This window comes from Apostichopus japonicus, chromosome 17 (genome assembly GCF_037975245.1).
Source record: "Apostichopus japonicus isolate 1M-3 chromosome 17, ASM3797524v1, whole genome shotgun sequence".
Lineage (NCBI taxonomy): Eukaryota > Metazoa > Echinodermata > Holothuroidea > Aspidochirotida > Stichopodidae > Apostichopus > Apostichopus japonicus.
In genome coordinates, this window is record NC_092577.1 from 31,794,982 (window position 1) to 31,814,397 (window position 19,416).

The 19,416-nt window shown below is 38.5% G+C and overlaps 2 protein-coding genes across 2 annotated transcripts in view; one reads left to right on the plus strand and one right to left on the minus strand.

Annotated features, from left to right (window-relative positions):
* Positions 1 to 1,805: 1,805 nt before the first annotated feature.
* Positions 1,806 to 12,624, plus strand: LOC139984643 (solute carrier organic anion transporter family member 4A1-like). The gene is made up of 11 exons (XM_071998616.1): positions 1,806 to 2,667; positions 3,637 to 3,945; positions 5,133 to 5,343; positions 5,849 to 5,951; positions 6,282 to 6,397; positions 7,052 to 7,309; positions 8,085 to 8,280; positions 8,857 to 9,019; positions 9,561 to 9,739; positions 10,114 to 10,178; positions 10,559 to 12,624. The coding sequence occupies exons 1-11, from the start codon at positions 2,434 to 2,436 to the stop codon at positions 10,864 to 10,866; spliced, it is 2,142 nt and encodes a 713-aa protein (XP_071854717.1). The 5' UTR covers positions 1,806 to 2,433; the 3' UTR covers positions 10,867 to 12,624.
* A 144-nt stretch (positions 12,625 to 12,768) lies between these two features.
* The window catches only part of LOC139984642 (solute carrier organic anion transporter family member 4A1-like), a 12,303-nt gene continuing 5,655 nt past the window's right edge, over positions 12,769 to 19,416 (minus strand). Inside the window, exons 4-11 of the mRNA XM_071998615.1 lie at positions 18,737 to 18,839; positions 18,064 to 18,179; positions 17,445 to 17,702; positions 16,547 to 16,742; positions 15,594 to 15,756; positions 14,879 to 15,057; positions 14,069 to 14,133; positions 12,769 to 13,405 (exon numbers count right to left, since the gene is read on the minus strand). Of these exons, the coding sequence (XP_071854716.1) occupies positions 13,035 to 13,405; positions 14,069 to 14,133; positions 14,879 to 15,057; positions 15,594 to 15,756; positions 16,547 to 16,742; positions 17,445 to 17,702; positions 18,064 to 18,179; positions 18,737 to 18,839 (1,451 nt within the window). The 3' untranslated portion in view covers positions 12,769 to 13,034. The remainder of the gene's footprint in view (positions 13,406 to 14,068; positions 14,134 to 14,878; positions 15,058 to 15,593; positions 15,757 to 16,546; positions 16,743 to 17,444; positions 17,703 to 18,063; positions 18,180 to 18,736; positions 18,840 to 19,416) is intronic.

Here is a 19,416-nt window from a genome sequence, read left to right on the forward strand (position 1 = left end):
CATTACTGTCTGCATTTTGTAGCGACACGAACAAAACGTCACTCGCAAGCAACAGAAAGTTAACTTTTCCAGATGGCCCGCACGCGGTTCTGGGCAAGTCTTCAATGCCTTTAAAGCAATTATCCATTGCAAATTTGTGAAGGTGCATACCAATCCATGCAGCGCCGCTGAACTGTTCATTTTTCATCAGTATAGCTTTGTGTTGCCTGCAGAATTTAAGGACTGTTGTCACAGCCATTATAGTAGTAGGTTATTACATACCCATGGAACGTTCATTACACATAACATCTTAATGGTGTTCATTGAAAGCAGTAGGCCTACTTTGTTAGGCAAAGGGGCTGGAGGAAAAATAATGAAACTTATTTCAATCGACCGCAGCCCACCGAATGAACCCCGCTAACTCCCCTACCCCTCTTACACACGCAGCAACGAAAACATCAGCGACAAGTATTGTTATAGGCGAACGGTACAACATGATGACAGGGGCGTAGCGAAGGGGTTTTTGTTGGGGGGGTGTGGAGAATTTGATTTGCCGACGGATCTGGAAGTGGTGACTGAAATGGGGGAGGGGTCTAAGGGGAGGGGGTGTCCCCCTCCCCTTTGGCAATTTTTTCGTTTTGAAACGTCCTTAGATGCAATCTGGTGCATATTTTAAGTCAAATTTGATTTGCCGACGGATGTGGAAGTGGTGACTGAAATGGGGGAGGGGTCTAAGGGGAGGGGGTGTCCCCCTCCCCTTTGGAAAATGTTTAGTTTTGAAACGTCCTTAGATGCAATCTGGTGTATATTTTAAGTCAAATTTGATTTGCCGACGGATCTGGAAGTGGTGACTGAAATGGGGGAGGGGTCTAATTTTTAGTTTTGAAACGTCCTTAGATGGAATTTGATGTATATTTTAAGTCAAATTTGATTTGCCGACGGATCTGGAAGTGGTGACTGAAATGGGGGAGGGGTCTAAGGGGAGGGGGTGTCCCCCTCCCCTTTGGAAAATTTTTAGTTTTGAAACGTCCTTAGATGCAATCTGGTGCATATTTTCAGTCAAATTTGATTTGCCGACGGATCTGGAAGTGGTGACTGAAATGGGGGAGGGGTCTAAGGGGAGGGGGTTCCCCCTCCCCTTTGGAAATTTTTTAGTTTTGAAACGTCCTTAGATGCAATCTGGTGCATATTTTAAGTCAAATTTGGCACGGAAGAAGCTCCCGTTCTCCTTTTTCTATTCAGCTTTCCTTCTTTCTTCCCCTTCCGCTCTCTTCACCTTTTCTCCTTTTGCCGACAGACCCAAAATTTGCCGACAGCGACCAAATTATTGGGGGGTGACACCCCCCCCCCCCCACACCCCCCCCCCCCCCGCTCGCTACGCCCCTGCATGATGACACATGCACAAGATGAGCATGTTCTTGTACAATCATAGCAACCATTCAGTCTAAATCGAGCTATCCACCCTCGGTAAATAATGACGTGTTGCGTGTGAGGGGTCAGTCTTATCGGTCATCTTGAATTACTGACAAAATTATACAAAGCCACATTGTTATCCAGTTGTTCAGTTAATTGGCCAGACAATTCAGTAAAATCCTTACTTTATTAATCTTCTACAGTACTACGATTTTACTAGTTTAATTACAAGCCCCCCGCGCCCCTTCCACCCTTGCCCACTCTGACTGCGGACTTCCATGATCATAGTGGCTATAGTTGTGTAAGGAATTATAATAGATCGGACCATGTCAGCCAATACGAGAATTCAAACACTTCAAGGATCTATACTGTGTCAGCCCATTTAAATAGATCTAATCTCTTCTGTAACTATGATAATGGGATCAAACTCGACAAGGAAAAGATAACAAATTATAACGACCGTACAGTTCATATCAGTACTTTGCCTACTGTAGAAATACTTCTAAAACCACAACCTATTAAAGCCAATTAGCTTCATGTCACAGGTATACCGTAGATTATCTGTTGTCATTAACAGCGACACTTTAAATATATATTTCGTATACTTTCAGGAACTGTCTTCGGTTTAAAAGGATTCTTTATATTATCTTACACTACGGCATCGTCGTGGTCGTTGCTGTTGTTGTTTACCGCGTTAAAACCATTTTACATTTTCCTTTATAGGCTATGTGAATCATCCATTGTCGAGCTTAACAAATTATAGTATGGACTAGTTTAGGACTCGCTACCAAGAGCACGGAAACAATCACTGATTTGAAAAGAAGACAACTATTTTAAAACATTCATGATTGATTTAGCCAACGTTTATTCTGAGTTGTAAAACGAACATCAAAAAGAGGAAGAAGAAGACAAAACACAACGAAAGGTGTCGGACACAGCGGGAAGTGACCAGCAGGCTTGCAATTTGTCTGTATCATATTGAAACGTAATTGAAGCTATCGTAACAAAACTATATTTCCCGTTGCTAAGACAAGATCCAAAATGGCGACGATGGAAGGTTTAGAAAATAACGGTTACCATGTCAACGAGCTAAAAACCGAGGATGTGAAAGAGGTTACAAATGACATCAACTTGCAAGAGAGGACAGGAGAAGGAGGAGACTTTTCTTCGACTGAATCCAAAATGGCGGCGGGTGTTGTGAATGAGAATGATGACAACGATGACGACGACAATCCAGACTGTGGATGGTTTAATATCAGACCTAAGTTGATCCAGGTAAGGTGATCTTAAAATAAACTTTAAGGGATCTTTCCTGCCAGTCTTCTCCGTAAAATGCTTTCCAACTTTGTCTTAAAGCATTTAGCTCCACAGAGGGTTGCTTAGTTTGGCACTAACTAAAAATATCTGGGGCCTGATGGAGGGAGGGAAAGAGGGCGGTTCTAAAGAGTTTAAAATCTCCCAGAATGCAAGCTAGTAATTTGGAGAGCTCTTTTATAAATAATATGAGATTGGCAAAGTTTTGGTAAATAGGCCTACTGATGATAGTCGACGAGGCTGCTGGAATAATTGTAAACAATTGACTATAGATCGGAGCTGGCGGTTGAGATTGAAGTTACTAATAATATGACAGTGTCCCCTCGCTCTCTTCTCGATCCCTGTCTTCTTCTGTCTTCTTCTGTCATTTTGTCTGTCTTGTGAACGATTACAAAAAACACAGAAAAGAAGAAAAAAGGTTCTTAAAGGCATCGAAGACTCGGGCCCGGCCCAAACCGCTTTCGAAAGTGTCACTCACTGTTAACGATCCACGCCTTGTAAATATGAGCAGAAAACAAAGAAAAAAGTGTGATATATTACAGAACATATAAGGATACTACTGCATCCACGATTTACAAAAATAACAGCTCCAAGGTATACGACTTTTAAACTATAAGATATCTTCCACCCAGAGCAAGATTTTTGATGGAGTTATTAATCATAAAAGATCACCCTCATAATAAGCTTAATATTATATTTTACTTAGTGACTCCTTTAACAGGCTAAGTTTTTCTCTAATTATTTCGTTTTCGTGGGATATAATTAAATATGACATCATCATTGACTGATGGTAAACTTTGACTTTCGTTACTACCGCCAAGAATAGCTTCGTAATGAGCGTAGGCTACACTAACCTAGTGAGTTAACACATAATAGGCTACACTAACCTACTGAGTTAACACCTAATTATTTGTGTACATTTCTTTTCAGTGTTTTAATGGACCTGCCGGTTACATCTTCATTATATCACTATTCAGTATCGCACAGAGTACGACCGTCAATGGACTGGTCTATGTCGTCACGACGACCCTTGAGAAGAGATTCAATCTAAAGAGCGCCCGTAGTGGATCTATCTCAAGCATGTACGACCTGGCGACATTGTCCGTTATTATCTTTGTGACGTATTTCGGTGAGAGGGCGCACAAACCTATTTGGCTTGGTATCGGCGCTTTAATATTCAGCTCGGGGAGTTTCTTCTTTACCTTGCCTCATTTCTTAACGGAGAATTATGAGTATGGGGTAAGTATAAGAAAAATCTGGTAATTCGTTTGCAAAAAATTCAAAACTGGGCTGCCAAACTTATCTTCAAGCAAACTAAGTTTACACATGTTACCCCTCTTCTTAAAGCATTACACTGGCTTCCAATTGAAACGCGTATCCATTTCAAAGTCCTTATTTTAATCCACAATTGTATTTATAATCATTTATCTCCAAACTACCTTTCAGAACTTCTAATAGTAAAGCAATACAAGCGTGCCACCCGTCAGTCAAAATTTATTACCCTCCTTGAACCTAGGACCAATGGGGTTACTTATGCCAACCGTGCTTTTTCAGTTTCTGGTCCCAAATTGTGGAATTCCCTCCCAAACCATTTAAAATGTATACCTAATAAATCACTTTTCAAATCTAAACTAAAAACCTACCTCTTTGCTAAACATTTTCAATTTGATTTGTAACTATATTTCATTGTTGCATTATTATTTTTGCTTTTCTTTCTATTCATATTTATTTGTATGGCGCTTTTGACAACTATTTTGTTTATAATTAGTGCATTATAAATCTTAGTTATTATTATTTATTATTATTATAAACCTCTAGGAGCGGCGAGGGCACGTGTCCTCCCCCACCCCCACCCAACCCCCAGGTTATGTGAGAAATCTTAAAAGTGCCCATTTTGAAAAGTTAGCAGTGCACCTTTTGATAATGAAAGCACAGAGGATTCATTTTAGTCGGAAAGTTTTTAGGTAACTTTATAGGGTCTCCCGCCCTCTCCCTTCAAGTCATAACCACATGTACCATACTTCTCAAAGTTTGTATCCGTCAACGCACTCCCCCACCCCACCCTCCCCTCCATTCACCCCAAAATCGAACCCTCTTCCGCCAGCCATGCATACCACGAACTGCGTCTCTTCCCGGATTGTATCGAAGTGAAACGTGTGTGTCACCCGTGGTTTATTCACCTCTTTTAAAGCACAGTGGCCATTCTAGCAGCGGACATCCCTATATAGGGACAGATTGGTTCATAGTCTACCAAAATTATGCTAAGGCTTAGCATAATTTTAAATATTGCAGTTGCTATAGCCTAGAAATAACTCGTTTATCCCGCGGCAACCCACTGGTTGGACTCCAGTTCTAGCCAGTAATTTTCATGCTCTATTTTTAAAATGATTTTCTTTTGTAATGACTCTTTTCGTCGCTATGTACAGACTGCGTCTAACGAAGAAGTCTGCATTGCACCGAACACTACCTCCGCTCCCGAATGCTCGGCAGAAGGAGATGACGAAAATCTCAGCCGATACTATTTCTTCTTTCTCGCTGCTCAATTGCTCCATGGTCTTGGAGCTGCACCCCTCTACACCCTCGGTCAGGCATACGTATACGATAACTGCAAGGCCCGGTACGCAGCAGTTTACATAGGTACGTTTAAATCAGAGAAAAAAAAAAGAAAAACCTCTTATAGGTCATAACCATCTAACATACTTCAGATTTACAAAATCTTGCTTTATTTAGATTTCCAAAGTTGACTTGGTTCAGAATCTATAAATAACCTTTAACCTGTATGTAATCTATGCCATAATTTGAAAATCTGCAGAATTAAAAAATTATTTGTATCCAAGATAATACTATACATTGCCTATAACTAAAATGATTACGTTTACTAAATCACAATGCATGAAGCCGTGTGTTAGGCACAGGTCCTCTCCACGATTAACTAGTAGCAGAATACAGACTTACTTTTTAGATATTGATTGTATACTTAACTTAATCGAGTAATTAAGCAACATATTTAGAACTACCCACTCTCTTAAAAACTAAACGAATATCCGATTACCTTTATGACATTCATATTGACTTCTTTATGACGATATTGATTACGTCATGATTTAATATGAATATCTTTTTTATCATCATCTTTCCTCAGCAATCTTTCAAGTAGCTGGTAACTTTGCTCCTGCAATTGGTTATATTGGTGGCGGGCTTCTACTTACCACGTGGACAGATATGAAGGTCAGAGATGAGATTGAGTGAGTATTCATCACCAATAATAAACAGTAACTACATTAAACAAATTCTTTTAAATACCACACTTTTATACAAAATGTTTGTTGTTATGATATTACAAATTGCGCACAAATTCCCTAGCCCCTTCATGTACAAAGGTGCATATGATATTTTTATATATGTTTAACACATTATTACGGCCGAATTAAAACTTGATATATAACCAGTGAAAAACTGGGGCATGACTTTCCGATTCTTGAAAATTAAAATGAATCAGGTTTGTAAATATTTATAAGCTCGTTGCGTAGTTTCTATTCCTTCAAGTTGACAATCACCTTGTTATCTTAATACAGGATTGATCCATCCAATCCACTTTGGGTCGGGAACTGGTGGCTTGGTTTCATGTTTACTGGAGGACTGGCGTTACTAACCTCGGTACCATTAATGGCGTTTCCAAAAAGGTTACCTGGTATGTATGGAAAACGTGGCAGAGCAAGATTTCTAACCAGAAGCAAAACGATTACATTCAAGTGATAAGGGCAATGTTTTGTTTCTTGATAGATGCCTTTGTTTGTATTTTAATGTGTTATGTACAATTAACTGAAACTAATGAGAGCAGTGCAGGTTACATTTTAACATCGTTTGTAGAGTTTTCGGCAATTGTCATCGTGGGCTAATCAGTAAAAGTGGCTGAATTTCATAGTTTACCACAAAACGAAGTGCATGTAGTCAGCTCTTCACATAGAATCACAAAAGTCGACATCTTTGTTCATTGAATGGCGACCATATCCATCTTCTCGGTCAAACATCAGTTCTGAAAAATATATATATATAAAATATAAAATGAAAAGGAAATTTCAGACGGTACCACCCATTGCTTATATAATTAAGTATTGCAACGGAGCGGGTTAAATATCGTCAACAATGTGATATACTTTTGTTTTACTATATCCTATTCAGCTCAACTTATGTAAATGTACACGCTGGATGGTTCATTCCCATGCACGTTCAATGCGTAATAATGTTTACAGAAACAGAAGCAAAAAAAAAGGCTAGCCTCATGGTGTCTAACTTTTTACGGCGTCTTTACAAAAAAAAACCTGATATTCTCATATCTGCACAGGGGCAAAGAAAATTGAACTCGACCGAAAGAAAACCGCTCAAAAGGGATCAAAGTTTCGACCATCCGGGACCAGCTTCGTGAATAAAATCGGAGATTTGCCGCGAGCTGTTTTCAACATCTTGAAAAATATACCCTGTTTGTGTATTTATGTCGGTATTGGTGCCGAATTTTTCATTGTTTCGTCTATCTCTGTGTTTGGGCCAAAATTTATCGAAGCTCAATTTGGTCTCTCTGCGGGAGAAGCAGCAATTTTTGCAGGTAAATTTTTTTTTTCTTGATTAATCCTGACCATTGTGACAATGAATTATTTGTCTAGAAGATACAAGGTTTTACTAGAATGCCGCTCTTGTCAGGGGTGGGGAGGTGAGGAGGTGGGGGAGGTATCCAGCGGGGTAAGCAGCTGGCGCTGATGGTGCCCCCCCCCCACTCGAGGATGGTGGTGTTGCGATGCTGACGGGCTGTCCGGAGAAGGCAAATTTGTCAATATTATTAATGTTTGGTACTCTACGATTTAATCTTAAAGTTGAGTGCAGGGAATGATGTGAAGACGTAGAGTCAACCGCTGCCCTAACATACACTACCTTACCACTTCTTTCTCCCCCCCCCCCTTCTTAAATTAAGCAAACATCACATCCCAAAGAAAATACACAAGCTTTGACAGCTTGATTTGTTTGTGAGGTTTAGAAGTTTACTTTCTGTGGTATTTCTGCATGAAGTGAAGCTCATGTTGGTTAAAAAACCCTACCAGATTTTACTCCTTTTCAAAATATCGATATTGTAGGCGAATTTGTATATATGTTTATAAACATATATATATATATATATATATATATATATATATATATATATATATATATATATTTAAAAATATAGTGTTTAGGGTGTCCGCATATAAAGCGGGAGGCCCGGGTTCGAATCCCGGTGGAGGCTGGAAGTTTTTCCACTGTTCTATAGGATTTTCCAACTCACTACAATTTCAATTATATATATATATATATATATTTATATTCTTTTATTTTACCAATGTATATAGGCGTGGTGGTCATACCGTCTGCGTTAGGTGGCGTCCTACTGGGTGGATTTTTAGTGAAATGGTTCAACTGGGCCTTCAGAGGTACTATAAGATTCGTGGTGTCTGCCTTGGTACTCTCGTGGTTAATGATGCTAATACTCCTAGTTAACTGTCCTAACATCGCATTCGCTGGTGTCACAGTACAATATGGAAATCCGTAAGTATAAACAAAGGAATAGGAAAGAAAAGAAATTTCAGTCATTACAGTCGTCCAAATTCACTTATTTTAACCAAATTGAGTTTGCATTATAATACAATAATTGTTGTCATGTTTATAACGAAATTGTGTGTCCCTAATACTATAGTAAATTAGGTTTTTGCCCTAAATCTAATGAGCTAATTCATTCTCTAACCTCAACTCCTGAAAAATTTACCCTGTTCTTACAACTTTATATTTTGGTGCTAATAGTCTGCCTCTGAATTCAATACACTTTTGTATCTTGATCCAACAAAGTATGCGTATAGTTATCCGACATCACTTGATAATAAACTACCCGGATTTGTATAGAGCCTTGTAATCCATCAGAATATGTCATTGTTTATTATACAACAAAGACTGTCATATATTATCAAGAACAATTTACCTGATTTGTTTCTGCTCAAAAAAACAAGAAAAAAGAGAGAAAGAGAACTGAAAAAACGGAAGAAAAAGATATCTCCTGAAAGATGAAGGAGAATTTTCTTGTCATATTTTATCTTTGGCATCTTGACTCTCAATCTTTTTCTTTCTCAGATCACAAGTTATTCCCATCGGAGATTTTAACCTCTCGGCTTCCTGCAACATAAATTGCGACTGCGGTACCGACTACGATCCAATCTGTGGTACTGATGACATTATGTATTACACCGCCTGTCACGCAGGTTGCAACGTGGTGGACGATACAGGTGACCAAAAGGTATATACAGTTACCCGCTTCGCTGATATTACCAGAGCCGTAGCCACGGGGGTTGGGAGGGGTGGGGAGTTGGGGTGGGGGTGGGGGGAGGATCAGAGAGAAAAAACGGTGTCAAAATGTTTCGGACTTTTTTTTTTCAAATGTATTACATTTCATAACACACGCACGCAAAGCTGTTTATACACTAGGTATACACTGGATACATTTAAACTTGTTCTACACAAATGTAGATAAAATAATGGAAATGATAGCAGAATTTTTGTTAGGAAGCCCCTTTCCCCCAAAAAAATGTCACAGGAGGAAGGGGGGCAGGGCACCCTCTCTTTTTGAACCCTCCTTTTAGACCCAGTCCGAGGACGAACATCGCCCCATCATTTGTGCTCCCCAAATTGAATTCTGTTTAAACGGTTCTGCTGATGGTTATTCTCTGTACATTTTCTGGCACTGCTATATATATATGTAAGTTTAGAGATCTGTGTAATCACCATAACGTATCATGCTGCGTTATCACATGTTTCCACTCAACAATTGTATTTTTCAGGTCTATACCAACTGCGGCTGTATACCACCGGTATCAGGTAGTTCCGATCCCGGTGGATCGGCGGTTCAGGGAAAGTGTGAACACGGCTGTCAATACCAATCTGTCTTCTTCGCGTTCATCTTCTTTATATTACTGCTGACATTTGTGATTGTAGCGCCCTCTGTTACATCCATTTTATCGTAAGCCTTTTGTTCCAATATTTTTGGGCACTTTTTAGTTTACCATCCTACCATATCTGCAAGTTCGTCAAGTATCTTTGTCCGTCGGTTAATGTGTCAGCCAAAGTATATTTTTAGAAATGACGTCACTTATTATATATACGATATGAATTGTTCAAGATTTTTTTGGTGTGTTATAATATATCTAATAATGAAAGTGTTAAACAAATACCAAGTTTTTTTTTTCAAGAGTGCTTCTCTTCGCATGAATTACCCCACCCCCCACCACCACCCTCCCCCAATAATTGATTCTTCTGGTTGAGGATCGATCATTTAGCTAAATCTATCAAAATAATATTCAATATCCTGATTCATTTTCTTTCCTCTTCTTGCAGAGTTGTCGATGAAAATCAAAGAAGTCTCTCACTCGGTTTACAATCGTTATTTTATCGACTTTTAGGTGAGTTTTGGTCTTTAAATTTAATCTTTAACATTATGACCATATTATTAATTAGGTCAATGGCATGATTTTAATAGGAATGAATATAAAATGACAGATAATTAAATTTATGTAAATAAATGAAATAAAACTGAACAGAAAATTATAAGAAAACAAAATTTTTAAACGATATGAGTTTTTTTATCTGTTCTAAAGTGAATAAAATATTATATAGGTTAGAATATGATATGTGAGTTATTTCAGAGAAAAAACGAACAATTTAAGGCTGACTGTGAATTGTGTTTGTTAAAATTTGACCATCGAGTGACCGTTATGTGGCCTTCTGGCAGTGCACGATGACCTTTAATCTGCTTGTTTGTGTGTGTGTTTTTCTTACGCAGGTACCGTTCCCGGTCCGATTATATTTGGAAAACTGATCGATAACGCATGTATGATATGGGAATATGAATGTGACGGACAACAAACGTGTTGGCTTTACGATAACGGACAATTCGCCAGGTCTTTGTTTTTGGTGTTATTCATTGGCCGAGCGGTTTCTATTTCCACTTTCTGTGGCTCCCTCTTCTTCTACAAGCCCATCTCAGAAGCTGAGAGTGTCGATGAGAAAGGACCCGCCGCTGTCATAGCAACCGATACACCGGAAGTGACGAAACAAGAGACAATGGAGAAAGGTACACAGACTGCTTGAGAGAAATATTGATGGACAGTTTTTATATCTTCGAAGGCCTTAAACAAGGACCCGGGTAATGGGTGGAGGGAGGGGGGGGGGTGGTTCAGAGGCAGGGCGGACTCAGGGCACAATTATGAAGTCCTCATAAGCTGATAGTACATTCATGATGGGCGTATGAAGAACATTCCTGCCGGGCTCGAACCCTGACCTGGTCGTCCATCTTTAGCCATATCTACCGAACTGTATAACATTTAATTTTTTGTTTGTTGATGATTTCTCGTAGTACGAATTGCCACAAAGTATATTATGAAAAATGAGAATACAATTGTCATTATTCCATATTTTCCGGGCTCTTCACCCCAGGCTGTCTCCAATGCCTCCTGTGCTGATATTCAAAGCCCCCTGTGCTTTTATTCAATGCCCCCTGTGCTGTTTATACGACCCCCCCCCCCACTGTGCTGTATCCGATGCCCCTAGCTCTCGTCAAGGTCGACAGTGATTTTGTCAATATTGTCAGGATTTGTCCTCTTTGTAAAGAGTAAATTCTATGCAATTTCTATATAATTTCTCTACAATTCAGGGTCCACTCACTTTAAATAACATTTACACAGATATGGTTTTCATTATGTTTTATTTTGTTGCGAAAATTATAACAGAAAAAAATAAATTTCGAACCATTGTCTTCTTTGAACTCCTGCTTGCCTGAAAAAGCCAGTATACCAACAGGAGAGAATTCAGGATTCTCAAGGAGAGAGGTGCGTCCATGAGGTCGTTGTAGCGGACTCCAATGCAAGGGTTATGGGGGTACGCCCCCCCCCCTCCTCCAAAAATAACTACATGGCGAAATGGTGTATGCTGAGGAATATTTGGGCTTAGATTAGGTCTATAATTGGATCTAAAAGCAGGACTGTGGTAGCAACTACTTTAGTTTTTTTTTTACATGGGGTTAGAAAGGGCGGAGGGGAGGAGGAGGTGGGGGAGATGTACACCCATACCAACCTACATCGGCTCCTGAACAAGGTATTGTCTGTCTTGTATACATTAAATGGGATATAAGACATTAGTCAAACTGATGAACTGAGAAATTACGCAAAATATTAACGATTAACATTTATTTTCTTATTTTTTTGTGACAATTCTTTGTCCACTTAAATCTTATATCATGTGAATAAAGAAATGTGTGAAATAATATTACATAGAGTGTCCTTTTGTTTTATGTCATTTACTAAAGGGTTAATAGGGGCTAATTAGATATCCCCGGGTATCCCAGTGACGTGGAGAGAGAGAAGCGGTGGTGGGGGAGGGGTGGGGGTGGCGGGTGGGGGTGAGGATGTCCTCTCGTTGATAATGTCACTCCTATTCGTCGTAGCAAAGATTAAATGCAACATAAGCTAACATTATCCAAGTCCTCCACTAACTAAATAATAAAACATTAAAGGCGAAATATGGGTATAAAGGGCAAACTGTAAAGGAAACACATTTGTAAATAGAGCTATGTTTTCCATATCGATATATATATATATATATATATATATATATATACAATTTTATAATCTTATTTATACAACCAAGTTATATTACATATGAAAGATTTTGATATTTTAAACTTGCCCAATTCTCTCACCCGGTTTGAATGGGATAATCTATTGATTTGATTGATCCTCTCTATGCATACGTCATTAATGTTAATCTATATTGATTTCACATTAAGGATAACATATAATATAAAAGGATGATACATTCCACACGATGATCATTTCAGATCGTGAATATATATATTTACAAAGAAAAGAAAGAAAAAAATTTGTGGTCATAAACTATGCATATTTTTGAATTATTGCAAATTACACTGCAGAAATGCGAACACTGCCAGTAAGGGACATGTGTAATTCCATCACACAATTGGGACAATTTTTTTTCTTTGTCCTTTATTGTACTGGTATGTCCCACCCGCTTCAAAGCACTTATATTGACAGTATGAACAGTACCTTTGTTCATTTAGTCAACACACGTGCTTTGAAGCTGATATGGGAGGGAAAAAAGTATAGTGTTATTACTAATAGGAAATTGTCCGAACTGGGAAGGGGGAGGAACTGGGAGGGGAGGGGGAGGAACTGGGTGGGGGGGAGGGAAGGTGGCACCCCATGTTCCAGGTGATTCTGGCTGGTGATCACTCTTGAGTAAATCTATTTGATCACATAGTAATATTCATTTTCTATCACGTCATAGTAGTCGGAAGTGTCTACTCCTTTCTCGGCCGTCTCCACAACCTCTTTTTCTTTTACAGACACCGATGCCGCCGCAATTTTCTTTGAATCAAGTTCCAAATTTTCTTTGATTTCACTCTCATGATCAGCAACTGGCTTATAAAAGAATAAAGTTCCAGAAAAGAATATAATCGAGAGAGCCCTACAGATGAAGAGGACAAGAAACAGAGCACGAGCGAATTCAGAATTTTGGTAAACCCAACATGTTCTTAGGCCTTCGCATTCATCTTCCCATAGCATGCATGAGTTATCGATCAGCTTCCCAAATATTATCGGCCCAGGGACAGTTCCTGTTGGGATGTAGGAAAAAACAAAAAAAAAACAATGGGAAACGTTTTTTTTAATTGACAAACATCATCATCAATATTTCAAAAACAAGAAAAGAAAAACGAATCTTTCACAAAAAGCTTCACGAAATAAAGAAAGAAGGATGAATTAGGATACTTCAATAAATTAACATATTTACATGCTTCTGTTATATTGAAACGTAAGATATTTACAACGTTTAAGAGTTCGATCGAAGATATTAAATGTACATCAATTCGTTGCAAGAACGCTTGGCACTTATCGTGTATCTATAGTGTGATATTTCTTAACAGGAGGGGAAGGGGAGGGCGGAGGGTGAGAGGGGGGGGGAGGGTGGAATGGTTTGTTAATTCACATTTCAACCTCCCAGGGAAACATAATATTTCATATAACCTTTATGAATTATTTCGATTGTTCGATTCGATGTTTCTTGGTCTAAGAGAAAGATGGAAATTGTCACTCCCTGATTTGAATGTAGGTGCTTGAAAAGATATACAAAGATGACACTATACAAACGTATGAATGTTTCAGAGATTTAGGATTTGCCGATTAATATGAACTTTATTTGACAGAATGTGTGATGTGTATGAGTATTGGACGGGGTGATTGAGAGGTGGTTGGCAATAGAAAGATGACGGATGACGTACCCAAACATCTGTAGAATAAGGACGACAATCCCAAGGATAGAGTGCGCTGTGATTCATCCACAATACTGCAAAAATATGAAAATGAAAATGAAAATTCCAAATATAGGTGCTAACATCAAAAATCGTTGATACAAACCTTTGTTTTCCACAAAGAGAAATATCGAAATATACGTTCACAAATTTTAAGTTGAATTAGATGATATAAATATATACCTGCTTATATAATATTTCAAGAATGTAAGTTTCACAACTAATTAAATAAACATTAGTTTAAAATAATTTTGGAGGTTTCATTAATACTTTAATTGGCGAGAATCCAGGTTGCGGGAATGTGTGTGTGTGTAAGGGGGAGGGGGGGGGGGGGTCGACGCTCCTTTTCAGCCTCATTCGTCTTCCGCCGATGTTAAGGAATAGGAACGCGGCATTTCTTTAATCGCATTATACGAGAGCAGATTCTGCATTCAAAATTGAAGACATTTTGAAGTTAAAGAGAAATCATCTAAACAGTTCCATACGATCTTTAAGAAGCTTCAGGTGTGACCATTTCACCGCGCTTTATGCGACATGCTCTGTTTGATAGCTATTATATATATATATATTAGCACATATCCGTGCATATCACACAATGGATGGACTAACTTTAACAAAATTAAAGGATTCCTCTACATATAATGTACGGGTAACGAATTCAGACAACATGCATAACTCTGCGTACAGGTAGCGTATACAGCTTCCCTCCGATTAAGTTTTAGCTGCTTATATGACAATGGTCTTCATTGCAATGATAAACAAAATGTCGTAAATGCTTACCTTAGAATACCAGTTACCGCCGGAACGACAATAGCAAATGTTAAAAGTAAGGCACCAAATATCGCCACGAAAAACAGAGTTTGATATTTGCAATCCTGTAGACAGCGACCCTGGATGGCTTCTCCCCCACCCTCTGAAGTCCCTCCAGGTATGTCTACACAGTTACAGTCGGCGTATTCCTGTTGTTTGAATGAATTGAATATACATAACATATAAATACATATATATGTAAATATATATATATATATATATATAAATGTAGAATTGAAATCGTAGTGAGTTGGAAAATCAAGAACAGTGGAAAAACTTCCAGCCTCCACCGGGATTCGAACCCGGGCCTCTCGCTTTATATGCGAACAACCTAACCACTAGGCTATGGACTCTGATTGTATGTCCAGAGGAATGCCAACATTTCTGTTGCCGTAGTAAAACTTTTAATTTAAGATATGGAATGTCGACTAATCCCCTTACATCCATCTCTTTGTGTTCACCATGCTCATTAACCTGTCTGTATTCTGTACGTGTTTTTGTCCCTTCTGTTACTGTTTCTTGTCATTTAGCCTTTGAAGAAGATCCTGCTAGGATCGAAACGTCAGGCCAACTTACTTTCACACTTACTCCTACACAGGCTCTCTAGTGGATAAGTCGTTTGCTAACAGTTTTATTTTATTTGATTTTTGATTTTGATTTCAAGATATGGAAGCACAGAAGTTACCTTCTTCCTGATAGTGTCGTCTACGATTGAGCAGCCTGCGTGGCAGGCAGTGTAGTACATGACATTATTCGATCCGCACACTGGATCGTACTCTGTACCACAGGTACAATTCAGATTACAAGCACTAGTGACGTTGGACTCTCCGATATCCAAGAATTCCGATCTGCACAAAGAAATAAAAAGGAAGCGAGAATAGGGTAGAAGAGTAAGGGGTTATGTAAAGTTAAGTTAAACTTAATTGCATGTGCAAAGGTATAGTATAGGGTACAGTAATACTTGACATGGATTGTGTGAAAGCAGTCTAACCAACGGCTGAATAGGAATTCTAATATAACGACATTACCACTCATCTTTTCCTTAAATAGAATAATGTATAACATATAGGTTCTGCATCTCCTGCGAAGAAAGTGGTTTGGCGGTATTTCTGTCAACTTTATAAACTAAAAATGAACTTAAGCTGTAACTGTCAATATAATAATTGAAATAATTTGTCCATCTGTAGTATTGTTCCATAAGTACCAGTCATAGCTTATAGAACTAGATTGGACCCTTTAGTCCACATAAGTCATAATTAGTCTATCGTTTGTAAATTATCTCCTTATATTTAATAACGTAGACATTTAGTCTATCTGGACTAAATTTAACTTCGTCGTTTGGACTTAAATAACCAACCTACCTTGAGGAAGCCAACTTATTTTTACCGGATCATCAATGTCTTTCCAGCAGTGACTCCCTTCCTCACTTTCAAATAGATCCTCCTTACCCCCAACCCCTCCCCCACCCCTGTTAACTGTTAACAATTCTACATACAAAACTAAATTTTAAATGTACCCATACAGTAACAGTCTGTGCAGTAAAAAGGAAACTATCTTTCAAAGAAATACATATTTTACATTAGGAAGCGTAATTTACCAGAATTTCGTTCTTGAACTATATAGTGTCAATGTACTTACTGGTCCCCGTATGCGACAGTAACTCCTGCAAATGGGATATTTGGACAACTGGCCAGTAGCACCAGCATCATCAACCAACCAGTAAATAGACTGCCCACCACGAACCTCATTCGACCTTTAAACTGCCAGTCAAAAAATTTGATTAACCAACCACCAAGAAGGACACCTCCTAAGGCAGATGGTATCACAACGAGACCTATACGGGATAAAGGAAAAATACATCATGTAACACGTCATCTAACTATGGTGTCAGAAGTGGGATTTAGCAAATTTGTAAGAGATTTTAATTAAAATACATGATATGGGAAACAAAACACGTGATACTTTTCAAAGCAAAAGCTCTAGCAGGTAACTTAACGTGTGTGTTGTTTTATTTTTTAGTTTAAGTTAGATTCTTAAAACTAAGCTAAATTGTTTTTCCCCTTCTATTTCATAAATGTATTTTAAAATAAATGACATTATAACTTTTGTTTTGCCATTGTACCTACTATTCTTTGTTAAAAAGTGAAATATACATATGATATTGATTGGTCTGGAAGTTTGGCGCCCTTCAGGTAAGACTAATAAAATGTTACTTTCAACATGTTGTGCGGACAGCATTAATCAATAATTCATTGAAAAAGGGTCAAATGAGTGGAAAAGCATGATGTATCTTTGTATGTTGTTGTTGTTGTTGTTGTTTTTGTTTTGTTTTTGTTTTTGCGTGATGCGTGTGTAATTTAGCGAGACAGGTAGTGATGACGTTGAATTACAACAGGTGATCATTAAAGACAAACAGGTTACCGAAACTAGACGGAAAGTACATGTAGAGAATAACAATAGAGCAACATGCACAATTCACTTGCAAATGACCTTGTATATATAGACACTCAAAGAATTTCAATTCGTGACGTCATACCTGCAAACATGGCTGCCTCAGCCGATGTCAAACTGAACTGGGACTCGACAAATTTAGGACCGAACACAGAAATACAGGCAACGAGAAAAAATTCCGACGCCGTAGCTAAGTAGTTACACAGAACCGGTAGATTCTTCAGGAGGTTAAAGATCGCTCGCGGAAAATCCCGTAACTTTTCGATGGTACCGTAACCCGATGGTTTAAACTGAGAACCACTTTGACTTAGCAGCTTACGGTCCTTTTCGATGTTTTGTGTTCCTGCATGGGAAACAGATAGGATTGAGAATGAAACGTCAAAAAGCATCTTAAATGAGTCGCACAGCCGTTTCCTTTAAGACTGAGCCAAGTTGCAAAATGGTACGACAGATATAAATCTATTTGTTCCCATATCGTGGTACCTTACAAACGTTGTGAAATATTACGAAACATATAGCATTGTTTAATGAAAATGAAATACTGGCTAGTATATTATACGCGTATGATATCACAACAATATTTTAGTAAAGAAACATTACAAGCAATGAACGCAAACGGCTGTTAAAAGCAGATGGAAAATGATACTATATACTACCAATGCCGCATTATCGTGACGATAAAATGACGTCATCTAAATGCTTACCCGGGAGTCTCTTCGGGAACGCCAGAAGTGGTATAGCAGAAATGATGGCGACAGTCCCAGTACACATGAAACCGAGCCACCAGTTCCCCACCCACAATGGATTACCTGGATCAATTCTAAAAGGAAACCAAAAAAAAAAATACCCCTAAAAGTAACTATTTATTATTAACCATGCGTAATTGTGAAATTGGTGACATCAAACAAAGGCGACCAAATTACTGCTACTAGAACAATATGTATTTTTTTGCGTATTCATGACTGACAAAACGACAATATTGTTACAAAATGACTAAAGAAAAACCTTTCTGTTCCATAAATAGTAATTTTGAAATATTTGCAGAGGTTTATTTGGTTAATGCGTTCTGCCTCTGATTGCGAAGGAGTATAAATACTGAATCATGTGAGATAGTAACCATGACAATGGAAGCTTTACAAACTATCATCTGTGTCATGTGATAGTCAGTCCCAGTAGGCGTACGGCTACAATCTTAGCCTACAGTAAATTCAACATTTATGTTTACACTTTCTCAAGCATTTATGTTCTATTCCCTTAGATCTACAATTATTAATCTCATCCTAAAATATTGTGAGTTAAATGCTGGAAACAATCTGATTGGTTAATTTGAGTCACATGGTTATATGTGTGTGAGCGTAGAGGATGGTTGTTCCTTACGTTTGCTCGTCGCGAACTTGAAGATCGGTGTATACTTGAAGGAGAAGACCGCCACCGATAAATCCTATGGCTGGAGCAAAGTTACTAGCTACCTGGAAGATGCCTATAGAAAGGAGAGGATTAATGCAAGAACACGTGTCAGTCCAACTTCCAGTGGCTAGCTAGGGGAGGGTGGAGGTGGGGTGGGGTGGTTAGGGGAGGGGGAGGCTGGGGAGGGAGAGTGGCAGCACTGAAATAACACCACTGCACCAACACTCATGTATTGGTACTCATCGGTAACCTATAACCATCGCAAACAGAATGTTAGAAAGTCGAAAATAAGTCGACAGAGAGACATCAAAGGTGAAAGGTTTTATCAATGGAATGTGGAAATTAAGAAAAAGCACTTCTAAAGTTTTGTTAAACTATAGAACAAACAAAAAAGAAGGGGGGGGGAGAGAAGGATAAATAAATAAAACAGAAGACGAAACTTGAGCAAGTCTAAAGTCCTGCTAGGAAGTTTTGTAAAGCAAATTCAATTATTCTTCTGACCTTTCAACTTATCAGGACTAAACCAATGTCAACTGTGAGATATTACACTGTTTACCCGAGAAGTGTAAATAAATGACCTCCCACTTCCCTTAAACGTTACGGTGAGCAATGTATGTCGTTGCAACATTTTCCTTGCAACGGTTTGACAA

Excerpts from the sequence above, each read along its gene's own strand:
- LOC139984643 (XM_071998616.1), top strand. The coding sequence starts at position 2,434 with ATGGCGACGATGGAAGGTTTAGAAAATAACGGTTACCATGTCAACGAG. Across the intron at positions 5,952-6,281 it reads AAGGTCAGAGATGAGATTGA|GATTGATCCATCCAATCCAC; the intron begins GTGAGTATTCAT and ends ATCTTAATACAG. Across the intron at positions 7,310-8,084 it reads AGAAGCAGCAATTTTTGCAG|GCGTGGTGGTCATACCGTCT; the intron begins GTAAATTTTTTT and ends CAATGTATATAG.